At 40.4% G+C, this 15,164-nt stretch overlaps 1 protein-coding gene across 2 annotated transcripts in view; it reads left to right on the top strand.

Annotated features, from left to right (window-relative positions):
* The first annotated feature begins 485 nt into the window (after nt 1-485).
* The window catches only part of magixa (MAGI family member, X-linked a), a 63,686-nt gene continuing 49,007 nt past the window's right edge, over nt 486-15,164 (top strand). Inside the window, exons 1-3 of one of the 2 annotated variants that reach the window (XM_058389208.1) lie at nt 486-834; nt 10,023-10,312; nt 14,375-14,491. In XM_058389208.1, coding sequence (XP_058245191.1) covers nt 10,033-10,312; nt 14,375-14,491 — 397 coding nt within the window. In that variant the 5' untranslated portion in view covers nt 486-834; nt 10,023-10,032. The remainder of the gene's footprint in view (nt 835-10,022; nt 10,313-14,374; nt 14,492-15,164) is intronic. The other variant, XM_058389207.1, reaches the window with a different exon arrangement.

Below are 15,164 nucleotides of genomic sequence, written 5' to 3'. Positions count from 1 at the left end.
TTGCTTAAATAAATAAATAAATAAATAATAATACAGTTCCAAATGTGATTAGGCTGATAGCTGTCAGTTTTAGACTAAGTGACACCCTTTACATTTCTGTAGCCTGTAACACGATCTGAACACAAGCTGTATGAAGAAAACCAACTGAAATAGTGCATCACATTTTACTTAACAATTTGTAAGCGTTTCGATTTGATTAACCCGGCATGACAAAAAGACACGTACTAAAGTAAATACAAACAACAACATGCAAACATGTGCATTTCACAATCAAGACGATCAAGACCCTATGCATGATATTCAGCCTGTTGTCGGTGAGATCAAATCCCAGACTGTATACAATATAACAGTGCTGTGTGACTGAAGTATTTAGGTGAGCAGTCGTCTTCAGTCGCAAAGGCAGGCTCCTTGTCCAATCGTTTCCCCCAATAGGCGGTCCTAATCGCAGTGTTTCACACGGCATTCCCTCCCCATCCGGGCTCCGCTCGCCTCTCTGGCTTATCACCGCTTCCTTATCGCCGAACCCGGGACTCACAGAGCGGCACTGATCACGGTGTCATCATTTGGACCGGGTGCTGTTTTAGCCAAAGGCATGGCCACCGCGCTGTAATGCTGCGCTGCTCTCTCCTTCTCTCACAAGCCCATCCATCCTCAACATCAGCAGCAGTGCAGTGCTATGGATCCGTAAGCTAAGCCGCGTCCCTCATATACATACTACAGCAGGATTCCGCAGGCTCCAGCTCCAGGCTCCTTTCTCCAGTACTGATAGCGCTTTTAATAACCATATTAGAGCCGCAAGGCAACGCGTCGACGGGGGGAGCTGGAATTATGAAGGTATGTTGTGACGGAGCGTCGCATTTATTTCTTTGGCCATATGCTTTAGTGCACTTGCTGCCTTTTTTCATTTTTCCACCCCTTTTTTTTGCGCGCGACACGTCATGCCCACTACCGCTACGGTATACAACTTCCATTATGCGAAATATTACACTAGCATTAGCGTGCCTGCCTTGTTTGCTGACAGCAGCCCTCTTTCGTGTCGCTGGTGTCCGTCGTGGCACGGTTTAAAAGCTATCTTCGCTGGCAGTTTTATGTCAAACTGGATGTTTGTTTTGTGTTTAAACGTCTAACACTTGACGCGGTGTGTTTGGAGGCAACAATGTCGAGATGAGGTTTCACGCACAAGCATGTCAGTTTCCTTCCTCAACAATAAGCGCCTGGAGTGGATGCATGGAGCTTCAGATGATGTAGCAGTGACTTAGAATTTTATCCAAACCTGTCCTGACAGTTTCCAAAATGTGTGTGTGTGTGTGTGTGTGTGTGAGAGAGAGAGACAGAGAAAGAGACCTGACCTGGAGCATTTCAGTGCACTCATGTAACACGCGCATTTATTTTTCTTGCCACATTTCCTATGGCTTTAATTGACTAGGCTAGGTTAATTAGGTGCATGATTAGCTGCATATTTATTATCAGATGCAGGCCTCCATGTACACCAATCCCATGGAGTCCCCTGGAGTTCTGCTCATGGTGTAAATAATCCTAATTGTAGTCATTGACTAGCACCGGGCATTGAATTCAGTTCAGGATAATAGCCCACAGTGTTCTCATTCATGTGTCAGTGTAGTTTTGTGTAAGTTCATGCTGTGACCTGGAAGACTAAGTATTCCAGCCGGACCATTTCTGGTAATATCACTAATGTGCCTGATACTAGCCTGGAACAATGTATATGACCTCCTGTATTTTTTTTTGATAGACCATGAATGTGAACATAAGTCACAATTTCTTTTACAGTATGCCGTCATGACACCCTCATAAACGACGTTTCTCCTAACTTGGCAAAGGAAGCTTGCAGAGAGCTGGGTTGGTTATTGTGAAGGTGTCAGTATGGGTTAAAGGTTTCATCTCCACAGTTGTAATATCACAGTTGTATGGGAGATGAAAAAACATGGGATCAGTATAGCTCTAGTAAATATTCATGGTGAATACAGGGCATGTTGGCTGAGGTAAGCCTTCTTTGGATGGCTAAGCAGATTTCTGGCAGTACAGTATGGCTTCAGTAAACAGAACAGACAATATTTCAGGAGGGGTCATTTTTAACTGTGGAGTCAGCATGCACTGAAGGACCTGTTATACATGCTTACACATTCAGATGTTTACACCAGACACGTGCCAGCAGGATGCCGCATCTCTCTCTCTCTCTCTCTCTCTCTCTCTCTCTCTCTCCTTTCATGTGTCTTCTTTGTCCTTTTCAGTCCATTCACTAATCCAATCCTTTCCTTTCCTTTCCACGTTTTCTCTCTCCACTCCTCTTCTTCTGTCCTTTACACTCGTCTTCACTCTTCTCTTTATCACTCATTTCCTCACATTGACACGTCACCTTTCCTTTCCTCTTATTTTCTTCCCTTTCATCTCCCCGCCTCTTTTTTTTTAAACTTCTTTACACTCTTCTCTTCTTCTCTCCTGCATGCTCCATTCAACCCTACCAGCCATAAAGCTTAATAGCATGAAGGTTAAAAGACATGAGGCCAATGGTGTCATTATGCAAACTGCAGGTGCCGGTTGGGGGGTATTGATATGAAAATGTGTTCAGGTACCATGAAGATGTGTTCCTACAAAACTGCCTCAATTTGTCCAAGTGGATGTGTGTAGCAGTTTGTACTAAAAGCAGCAAATAACACTAATAACTTGGTCTGAGAGGATGTATAAGTGGAAAAGAGCTTCATTTTAGAGCAGACGTGTTGTAAATAAAGTGATACGAACTCTTCTTTCATACCAGGGCGTTCAGGGTAAAGCCTGACAAAAGACGTTTGTCCTCCGTTCGAGATAAGTGTTAACAAGTATTTGTACAGTAACATGTAACTTGAAAGCGCCTTTCCTCCTTTATTAACAGAGGAGCTTTTGGTGCTGATGTGGGGGAAAAGTGAAAATAGCTTCTGGCTCTCCAGCCCTCAGAAAGCTTTAATGATTCTGTGTAGAATGCCAAGCTGTGCTAGCTCAACCGCTTCACACACTAGTAAGCCGCAGTGCGTTGCTGCAGAGTGTTTTTAAAATGTGTCTTTAAGCAATGTATAATATTGATGAGGGCAGAAGCAACTTTCTGAAGAGAGAGGCTGCGACGTTTCGTCTTGTAATACTTTGTCGCTGTGTCAAAACAGAGCAGGAATCAAAGTGTGTTACACACGATGGTATAAATATCTGAGGAAAAAAATTTGAAAGTGTGTTTGTTTCAGTACACTCGAAATGTACCTGTTCTCAACACAGGTTTTATTATCAATCATCCATTGGCAAGTTTCTGAATCCGGCACCTTTTGCGAAACCGTTCCTCATTACATCCTGACGTTCTGTCCTCCTGTTGGCCTAATGCCTCCTGGACCTTAAGTTTTCAATTAAAGCCATGCTCAATTGGAGCTCATCTATCACCTCATTGGAGGGCCCCTGCAGGATTGATCTCCCTCCTGCATTTTATCTCCTGCGGACCTCTCAGCTTCAGGCTAATGAGGACTGGTGCAGGAGCTCTACAGCTGAACAGGATATCGATGCAGGCAGGGATATCAAAGTGTTCTATACTGTATAAATCTGTGCTAGCCCAAAGTACTCCGGCAAACGCTTGCAAAGTCATTTTCTCATTCTTATACTGTTACCTTTAATGGGGATATGGTAATGGCACAGAGTGTTAACCAATAGAAACATCACATTTATATTACTCCTTCATTTATCATTTACTATCCCATTATCATTTTCAATATTTTATCTTTTAATATCTGCCCCGGCATATGTTTAGTCGTTTATCTATCTAGACTTATATGGCCAAAAGTTTGTGGACACCGGACTAAAACACCCATATGTTTTTCTTATTCCAGATGTAGCCTTTATTTTGCTGTTCAGTTGTCTTTATTTGTCACATATACATTACTGCACAGGGAAATTCTTTCTTCACATATCCCATGCTTGGGGTCAGAGCTCAGGGCCAGCCATGATACAGTGCCCCTGGAGCAGGGTGGATTGGGGGCCTTGCTCAAGGGCCCAACGATGGCAGCATAGCAGGGTTGAACCCTGCTGTGGCTTGAACCCTGATCCTCTGGTCAGCGACCCAGAGCCTTAACCACTTGAGCTAACACCACCAAGGTTATGATAACCTCCACTCTTCTGTGAAGTCGTTCATCTGGATTTTGGAGTGTAGCTGTGGGGATTTGTGTTCATTCAGCCACAAGAGCATTAGTGAGATCAGGCACTGATGTCAGGTGAGGAGGTCTAGGGTTCTGTCAGTATTTCAGTATTTCCACCCAAGAGATGTTCAGTCGGGTTGAGGTCAGGGGTCTCGATTTCTTCCACTCCAGCCTTAGCAAACTTTGTCTACATGGAGCCAGAGTAAAAAGCTAATTGTAATGCTACAGCATACAAAGACCTCATATACAAAGTGTGCTTTCAGTTTGGGAAAGACGCACATATGGGTGTGAAGGTCAGGTGTCCACACACCATTGACCATAGAGTGTTTCTGGGTTATTCATCTAGCTCCTATTTAACTCGCAAAATATTTCCTAATTACCTCATCAATATGAAGGGAAGGTCTGTCTGTCTAGGCGTTAGATTGGTCCAGAGAGAGGTGTGTCAGAAGAAATTCACGTCTTGAGGACATTCTTATATTCATGTGGCCAGTGAGGTTTTGAAAGGCCAAAGAAGGACGCATTGATTAACACAGGCATGCCCTGGATGTGGCATGTAGCTGTGGGACAAATCTCATTTATTTATTCACTGTTCATCAGTAAATTCCTTATCCTGGCTCGGGGTTTACGGGAGATTTTTTTTATGAAATAGGACAATTGAAAAATATCACAGACAAATAGAAATAAAGGTAATAACTACAGGAATGTGTGGGAGTGGGATTTAAAACAGTCCCATGTTGCACATCAGATCATGTAGCTCGACTCGCAAGTAATAGCTTATTGTTTCAGTTTCCTAACAGCTTGTTGCCGTTTTTCATTGTTAAATTTGAATTTGTAATCATTTCACCAGTAATTATTCTTTCTTTATTTATTTATCTTTTTTGAACTATGGCTGAAACTGCAAAAGGTTGGCTTAGTGGTTAACATATTTGCCTGGCACCTCTAGGCTTAGGGGTTTATTTCCCATCTCTTCTCAGTGTGCTTAGAGTTTTCATGTTCTTCCTGTGCTTCAGTTCCCTCTGGGTACTCCAGTTTTCTCCTCCTGACTAAAGACATTTGTTGTAGGATGATTGGCATCTCTAAACAAGTGTGTGAATGGGTGTGTGTGTGTGTGTGTGTGATTGTGCCCTGTGATGAGTTGGCACCCTGTCCAGTCTTCCCCCCCACTCCTTGTGCCTTGACTCCTCAGGTTCTCCTTGACCCTGGGTAGCATAAACGGTACAGAAAACAGATGGATGTCTGGATGTGTTTCATGAAATATCACTCAAACATCTCATTTAATTTTTAATTTTTCAAGCAGCAATTGAGGCATTGACAATTTCAAGTAAGCGTCTCTGATGTCACGGTGCCTGCTGTGTCTGAGCTTCATTTTCATTTATCCTGATAACTTCTTAATCCTCTCAATCACATGCAGTATGCCTTCAGCAAGCAGCAGTGCAGGATCTCTCTGTCATGCTGGCTCATATTCACCTGAGAGTCAAATGTTTTTTGAGTAAATTATACCACGAGAGTGACTGCTTCTACACAAGAGGGGGGAAAAAACCCCACAGGCGATCCAGCTCTCAATGTTAAACTTCACAAACGACACATCATGAGTTTGAATACTGATATCGGTATCAGTTAACGCAGACGAACAGTCGAAAGCGTCAGTGCTGATCATCCTACTGATTAGGCTAGAACCTGACAGTGTCTCCATTAGGCCACTTCATGCTCTCATTAATGTTAACACCTCAAATATTTTCACAAATGGTTAAACATGACATTTGCCTTTCTATTTTTCTATTTTTATTTAGTAGTTTCAGTATTTGTCCAAAACACCCAGAGTTTTTCCTTTTATGCTCAAGCATGCCTAGGAGAAAATAGGGTGAAACTGAGGACACAGTTTGATCTCACGCTGCATATACAGATATAGCACAGATTATTTTCCAGAAGGAAGATTTCAGATTTTATGTAGCCCATTGGCAGGATACATTTGCAAATCATGTGCAAGATCTATTCCTGAGATCCCATGAGATGAAGAAAGTTATCTCTCTATAGACCTGTGTGTGTGTGTGTGTGTGTGGGCATGTTTTTAGACACATTTTTCAGACCAAATTTCTCCCATAGTGCAGCTTTTATTTAAAAGAAAAAATCAAACTAGTTTCCTTTCACTTACTGACGGTGAGGTAGTGCTGTAGATATAGCATGAATTAGCTGTATTCATGCATAATCATATCAGTAGAAGGTCCTCAGAAGGATAGTAAGCACTGCGCTGAACAAGCAGACAGAAGTTCATGTTACACAGAGTTATGTTTTAGTGATGTATTGCACCTAAGAGCTAAACTTGCAGTAAAGTAAACGTGGGAGGCTTCCTCGGTCTTCCTGTTTTGAGGAACATATGTCTGTAATGCCCTTGGCTGTATTACATAGATAGGAATACAAAGCAACAGACAGAGTGGACTTTGATACCGTGTCTGAATTGCTCACGCCTCTGTTTGCTTTTTGATTATAAATAGTTTATGCATACTTCAGCTGACCTGTTTGACCATTGGAATGAAAATGGTAACCTGTTATTGTGTTTATGTGGCCTCCAGCAGTTTTTAAACCCCACTTGCTCGCTCTCTCTCTCTCTCTCTCTCTCTCTCTCAGTAAATGAATATTGAGAAAGCTGCAGGTGATCTGCAGCAGTGTCTCAGTGAGCTAATGTTGTGTAGTTACCCCCCACCACACACACACACACGCATACTACATCCCAATTCCCTATTCCCTCCAGTGCTTATCAGCGAAAGTCCTCTTACTTAATGCTTGCCCTTTGCTCTGCAGTGCCACTATAATAAAACGTGTGTTTGCACGAAACACATGCCGTATGAATCGTACAAAAATCCCCTGAAATGCTTTTACGTACAGCTTTTTTTGTTAAGACCGTTCATCCTGATTCATTTGATTACTAATGTCTGTACACACTGTCTCTAGTAACAGTCTCGTAAAAAAGTTCAATTGAAGGGGATGTTGTAAATGTTAGTAGTGAAAGTTAGAGCTGATCTGACCTCTTAAAGAAGTCACGTGTTAAAGCTGTCACCAGTGTGTCTTGGCATTACGTGTTTAAAATCATATAGGCCTAGTATCACTATAGCATTATTATCACCTGAAATGTCCTTATGCATTTTTAATGAACTCTGGGAAGTCGTGTTTGCGGATTCAGTCACCCCCCTCGCGTGTTTTGACCATCTGTTTGCTTATTTTTGTTTCAATTTAGAGACTCAGCCTTATGTATTCAGCCTGCAGACTGCCATAGGGCAGCAAAACTCTCTGCTGAATAAGATTTATGAGGGAATGTATGAGGAAAGCTTATTTCCCGTGTAAACTTTTGAGAGAATTAAGAACTATGTATCACTGATCCACTATTTTTGCGATGCCTTGTGGCTTTAGTTCCTGTCAAGGTCAGGAAACGATATATTAAACTGCACTGTAATGTAAGTGAAAGCCTGAATGAACAATACTGTTCAGATATTTAGAAACACTAAAGTATTTAAATACTACTTTTTGATAATAAAAAATAAGCCTTTAATGTGGTATTCTCAGGCTTTGTTTTGTTCAGTGATTTTAGTAGTTAGCTATAAATAAACCATGGTGCACTTTGTATATTTTTAGTGTGATTCACACTGGGAAACTCATTACGATTTAGATACTGTTAATACAAAGGTACTAAAACCTCAGAAAAGAAAGTTAGCAGTTTAGGCGTAGGCAGAAAATGGCATAGCAGCTTACGTCTCACTTGAAAAACTGATGCATTGAGTGAGAATTAAAAGCAAGAAGTTAAAAGGAGGGGTGTTTGTTTGTTAAAGATCTGATTGTAGAGATGCTACAATTTCTAAAATTAAGTGCACACTACACATCAATCAGCCATAACCTTAATACCACCTGCCTAATATTATGTTGGTCCCCATTTGTGCTACCAAAACAGCTTTGACGAGTCCAGGCCTGGACTCCAAAAGATCTCTTAAGGTGTGCTGTGGAATCTGGCACCAAGATATTAGCACATCCTTTAAATCTTGTAAGTTGCGACATGAGGCCTCTCCAAATCAGAATTGTTTGTCCTACACATCCCACAGACACACGATCAGATTGAGATCTGGGTAATTTGAGTTCTTTGTCATTTTCCTCAAACCATTCCTGAGCAATTTTTGCAATGTTGCAGTGAGCATTATCCTGCTGAAAAAGGCCACTACCATTAGGGAATACAGTTGCCATGAAGTGGTGTACCTGGTCTGCAGCAATGTTTAGGTAGGAGGTTTGTGTCAGAGTAACATCCGCATAAAGTAGTAACTTTGCCTAGAGCATCACACTGCCTCCACTCGCTTTCCTTCTCACAGTACATCCTGGTGCCATGTCCTTCTTCAGATAAGTGATGCACACACACTTGACCCTCCACGTTATGTAAAAGAAAGCTTGATTCATCAGACCAGGCCACTATCGTCCATTTCTCCATGGTTCAGTTCTAATGCTCAGCATGGGCACTCTGACTGGTCTGCAAGCTGTGATGCGCTGTGTGTTCTGACACCTTTTTATCATAGCCAATATTAAATTTTTCAGTGCTACAGTAGCTCTTCTGTGGAATGGGACCAGGCAGGCTATTCTTCGCTCCTCATGCTCCCCTTGGGCGCCCATGACCCTGTCACTGATTCACTGATTGTCCTTCATTGGACCGCTTTTGGTAGGTTATAACCACTGCATACTGGGAACACCACACAAGACCTGCTGTTTTGGAGATGCTCTAACCCAGTCGACGAGCCGTCACAATTTGACTCTTATCAAAGTCACACAGATCCATATACTTTCCCATTTTTCCTGCGTCCAGCACATCAACTTGAAAAACGGACTGTTCACTTGCTGTCTAATATATCCCACACCTTCACAGATTCCATTATAACAAGTTATTGTTATGGTTCAGCTGTTTATTCCATTTAGGAACACACTGCAAAAACTAATCTCACCAGAATATGGACAAAGTTTTCTACTTTTAATACAAGATTTGCCTTTTTTTTGTCAGATTCATTGACTTGTTTTTCTTGAAATGAATGAATTGTGTGGAATAGGGTTTATTAATGACATATTTGGTTTGCTATAACTGGAAATACTATATAGCGTGGACTATATTCAATATAGTTTCACTTGTTAAGAGGCCGTTTCTGCACTACAAGACATTAAGCATGCAGAACATACTGGCTAGTTACAGGATTAGGTTTAGCGGCTCAATGTGCTGATATGAAACCAGTGTGTTGCTAATTAAGTGATATAGATTATACTGTAGATGCTAATTAGCTGATAGCTTACTTTTTTGCTCTTCCTAACCAGCAGGTATTTATATGCATTTACTTGGGTGGAAATGGAAACAGGTGGAGTGGCTCACTGTGGTCCAAATTGCATTATCACATACTGAGGCACCTTATTAGTGAAGACACTAGGGCAGCCATTTTGCCATTAAACTATCAGTGTGAGATATAATTCACACTGATAGTAGGAATAACTGAAAACTAATTGGTATATAATCGAAACTGAAAGTTCGCTGCACTGCTGGCAGACACTTGTTTCTTAAAGGGAATGAGAAGAGTCGAACTGATTATCGATCACCTAATTGCACTTCTTGATGAAGCTTTCAGCCCACCCCAGCTCTGCACAAGGTCACTGCTTCCTCCAGCTGGTCACTGAAACACCAACAGTATCTTTAGATCATACATATGAAAAGGCTATAATCATTTGCATGGTATCTGTGTCAAGATACAAATAAGTAATTTTTTCTTTTTCAAAATACTTTTATGTACAAAATGAACTCGTGGCAGCCCTGATGAAACAGCTCACGTGTTTTCATTTCTCTTCCCGCAGCGTTGGCGCCATGTCTAAGGCTACAGTCAAGAAGCTGCACTGGCGTTCCAAAGTTCAGGAGAGCTTCGTTCCTCTTGGTGGAGCCTCTGGGGAGCTGGGTGTGGCCATTGGGGGTGGTGCCGACTATGGCGAGTTCCCATTTGTCACAGCAGCACCCGGAGGAGGCGCTACAGTGGGTGACATCATCCTGGAGATTGGCGGCACTCCTGTCCTGGGCATGACCCTGGGAGACGTGAGAGGGGTTCTGAACTCGTGTCCTCATCCCATCCGCATCAAAACCGTTTCACCAGGTAAAAGCAGCAAAGCTTATTAGTTTATTCCAGGGAATTCTGATGAGCTGAGTAAGGGATTCTTGCTGTATCTGCGGAATATATTGGCATGTCAGCTTGCTGCTGCTCCTCTGCTCTGCAGGTAGCGAATTCCTGAATTGTCGCATAACAAACTCTTAAAATCTCATGACTAAATTCCCAGCTTTTGTTTTTAACACAATTGATCTTGTTTAGAACAGATACATTAAATATTCCTACAGCTCCTCTAAATTTAATGACCCTAGATGTTTATGTGCATCATCCCCAATGATGCCCCACAGTGCATCAATTCCTTTTTAATTTCAAAATAAAAAATGGTAAAACAAGGAAGTGACTTAAATTATATACAATTTTATTGTGCTGAAATAGGAAATCAAATTCAATGTTCTTAAAATATTGACTCCACACAAAGTCTAGAAATCAGATATTCATACATCCGAATATATTAAAAAAAAGCCCACTGTAGTAGATGGCATTGTCAAAATATTTAGTTTAAAAAAAAAAACGCATATGCAGCTTTATACATATAACTGTTGTTATAATTTTGTGATTAATGTATCCTTAAATTGCATCCAGAAAATCCTGCTAATTTTCCCGCCCGCCATGTCGTCCTCTTTTTTCCTTGTCCTCTTGCTATTTTTAAAAAGCGTGTAGTGATCCATATTGGTACATCAGACACTACTGCCAATCTGCAATCTACTGTCTTCTTGCTATCACAAGTTAATTGCTGAAACACAGCATGGTTCATTCAAGATCATTCATCTTGTATCTTGTTCCCAAACTGAATCTGAAATTCAGTAAGTAAAGAGTAAAGACAGTAAGCAAAGGAAAATGTAATGTTTTAGCCACACATAGTATATATAAATATATATATATATATATATATATATATATATATATATATATATATATATATATATATATGTTGTCAAAAGTTTTTGGGACACCCCTCCAAATCATTGAATTCAGGAGTTGGGCTCGGCCCCTTAGTTCCAGTGAAAGGAACTCTTAATGCTTCAGCATACCAAGACATTTTGCACAATTTCATGCTCCCAACTTTGTGGGAACAGTTTGGGGATGACCCCTTCCTGTTCTAACATGACTGCACACCAGTGCACATCAAGGTTCATGAACACTTGGGTGTGGAGGAACTGACTGGTCTGCACAGAGTCCTGATCTCAACTCTATAGAACACCTTCTCGTCCAACATCAGTGCCTGACCTCACAAATGCGCTTCTAGGGGAATGGTCAAAATTCCCATAAACACACTCCTAACCCTTGTGGAAAGTCTTCCCAGAAGAGTTGAAGCTGCAAATAGCTTCAAATATAGCTGCAAAGGGTGGGCCAACTCCATATTACATTCATATGCATATAAAGGTTGACGTCACAAAACTTTTAACAATATAGTGTATGTCCATATATATATATATATATATATATATAACAAGGGTTGGACAGTGTAACTGTAATGCTGGCTATTGTGCCCATAGTGTTGGAGGCTTCAAGAGCAGAGTGTGAAGGTTGAATAAGCAGAGCAATTGCACAGCTGTACATAAAATATTGCAATCCACACAACATAATACCAGACAAATAGAAGTTCAAAGGAGGACAGATTGTTGTGCGTGTCTCACTGGTGCATCTGTGACCAGGACAGCAAGTCTTTTGTGGTGTACTGAGAGCCACATTATTCAGGATAATGTCAGCATACCACCACAAAGGACCAACCACATCCAACAGGAGTAACTGTCGACGAAATTGGAAGGTGTCTGAAAGAGGAAGGTGTCTATCCAGAAAACATAAAACCACAGCTAGGCAACTCAGTGGAGAATGAAATGCACTTTGACTCTTCTGTTTACACTAAAACCGTTCATTGGGAGCTCCACAGGGTCAATATTCATGATCTGGCTGCAATAGCCAACCTTGGGTCATTAATGCCACTGCCAAACGTCAGGTTAAATGATGTCATTGGCAGAGATGCCAGTCAGTCTGTGCCCATGACAGCTGTAGATTCCTGTTTTTGTCTAACAGGAGCAAAACCTGATGTGGTCTACCTTTTGTAGCTCATCCACTGCAATACTTGATGTGTGTGTTCTGAGATGCATTTCTGCTCACCACAGGTGTAAAGTGTGATCATATAAACTGAAATGAAGAAATTCCCAGGGGTTTCTGAAAAACACTGACCAGCCCTACTGGCACCAACAACCATGCCATGATTAAAGTCATAGAAATCATATTTTCTTTACCCATTAACTGAAGTCCTTCACCTGTATCTGCATGAATTTATCCACTGATAAATGAGCAGATGTACAGGTGTTCCTATTAAAGTGGACAGTGAGTGTATAATGTACTGTTTATACAGCTTGTATATATATCTTTGTACTGAGAGGAGCATAACTGTAGAGATACAGACCTAAGACATACCACTTATGGATTCAAAACAAAATGAAACTGTACAGTAATATTTACAGACATTTTATTAATAGTTCAGCTGTGCTTAAGCGTTTCTTCTTTGTCTCTGCTGATGCACTTGACTGTTTGCTGGTAAGTAGATCTGATAAGCGCAGTCCATTACTTAACCTTTACTGCACTCACTGCTCACCCTGGCAGGACTGATCACTGTCGGTGAGCAAGAGCAGACAGATAGCAGTCAGGTGCACATACGGCTCAGACTGGATAGTTTATATCCGTCTGCTAATTATATAGAAGGGGCTGTTGTTTAAGGTCAGAAAGAGCATTAAAAAATGAACAGATACAAGGGCAAAAGTGCTTCGCCCCACAATTCACACTAGCCCTCGAGGCTTTTGCTGGCTTCTTGATTCATTTTTATTGTGAATAGGGAGTGGTATTGTGTGAATTAGCACAGTTTGAGAGAGGAGAAAATCGATGAAAGGTGATACTAGGAAGCAGCTGAATGTCGAGTTCTTCTCCACTGAAGTGTGGATTCTAACAGAACTGTTAGTTTGTTCCTTGTCTTAAGTGTTTAAGTGGTTTACTGTAGCTTTCTCTTGCTTTTGCTGAGTTTGTGCTTAATGATAGTTTGTGAACAATGTTATTTAATGTGTATACACGTGTTGTTACAGTGCATCCGGAAAGTATTCACAGCGCTTCACCTTTTCCACATTTTGTTGTGTTACAGCCTTATTCCAAAATGGATTCAATTATTTTCCTCAAAATTCTACAAACAACATCGCTATAATGACAACATAAAAGAAGTTTGTTTGATATCTTTGCAAATTTATTAAAAATAAAAAAGGAAAAAATCTGTAGCTGTAACATAAAATGTGGAAAAAGTGAAGCACTGTGAATACTCTGCAGATGCACTGTATATATGCAGGCACTGTGATTGGGATTTACTATTGGTGATCAGCGGTGCACTGAACTGAAAAAAAAAAGGCCAACAAATTACATTCACTTGTAAGCCAAATGAGTACAAATGGCCAATTATACTGTTTCTGGTTTTAAAGAAAAAATACAACATGTCATCCTACAGGTAACATTTTGCAAATCATTTCAGTAATAGTGATAATAATTGAAAATAGCGGATGAAAAAGGCACTGTTTCTTCGCTCCCATGCACCAAACATGCAGATGTGATCCAGTTCCTGGAAGATTTTATAAATTAAATATAAAATGTTTTAAAATATATACATTTCTGGGCTGGTTTAGAGTAAAACAGAAATAGCTCCTTGCATTAAAAATCCTCAGATTCTCTATTAAAGTTTTGCTCTAGATTTTAACTCGTACATTCTCATCACATTCCCTGTTCAGTTAATGAAAGTCCAATGATAACCCGGTTCTTATCTTGTCTTAGCTGTACCTTTGCAATGCTACATGATATACAAATACATGCTTTTTTTATTCCTTTTCAGAAGCAAAGTAAATGAATACAATTTGTGCATGCTATTGATGGGGTTGTAGTTATTGTTTTTTATCTAGGGAGCATTATTTTGGTGCTTTGCTACTTTGAATTAGCTGGGCTAATGAGTGTGGATTGAGTTTCAGCTGTTTTTGGTGTTTATTGCTACTGTGTTATTTTTTTTCCTAGGCTCCACTCTGTGTAAAGACCTCAGATTATATTTAAGCAAGTGCTTTACACCCGGATCCATGGACAGCCAACTGCAGCAGGTCATACGGGAGAACCTTTACCTACGCGCTGTGCCCTGTGAGTGAGATGTATACACTCTCATTGTTTGTCTGACCTATAGACAAATATGTACGTATTCTAGCAGTGTTCGATCAAATTTACGTTAGTGTAGAATATGCCTTCGTATTAACTTATTAGCATTGTAAAGCATCATGAATTTACAATCCCATGTCCAAGCAAAATAATAATAATAATAAAAGAAATTTACCTTCAATTCAAATCTATTTACCTTCTCACACTGATCTTTAAAGCTATCTGAAAAGCCTCTAGAAAATGATACACTGCTACACTGCTGTGCCTCAGGTTTCAGAAACGATCAAAACTCTAAGCCGCAATATAATATCAGTGAGATAATCCTTATTATTTGTGTAACAGCTAGAACTTCAGATTAGATGGAGCTGCAGTTGAGTATTGCCTTGTAAATTGTTCAAACGTTGTCAAATGGTTTTTTTACATTACCCTATTTCAGTGCTTCCAGTTTGGACATTCATTTTAGGACATTATATTAAGATATTATTAATAATATCAGTTTTTTTTAATCATCACCCCTGTTCTTCTGGCTGCCTAAACAGTATATCATGATACATATCATGTATCATTGAAACGTCTTGAAGCATTGTAATTATGTAATTATTGTATACAATAATTTTTTATATTGCACATCTGTACTAGGGTGATACTCCAGTTTTAT

This window comes from Hemibagrus wyckioides, linkage group LG05 (genome assembly GCF_019097595.1).
Source record: "Hemibagrus wyckioides isolate EC202008001 linkage group LG05, SWU_Hwy_1.0, whole genome shotgun sequence".
Lineage (NCBI taxonomy): Eukaryota > Metazoa > Chordata > Actinopteri > Siluriformes > Bagridae > Hemibagrus > Hemibagrus wyckioides.
This window is presented reverse-complemented; position numbering and strand designations above follow the sequence as displayed.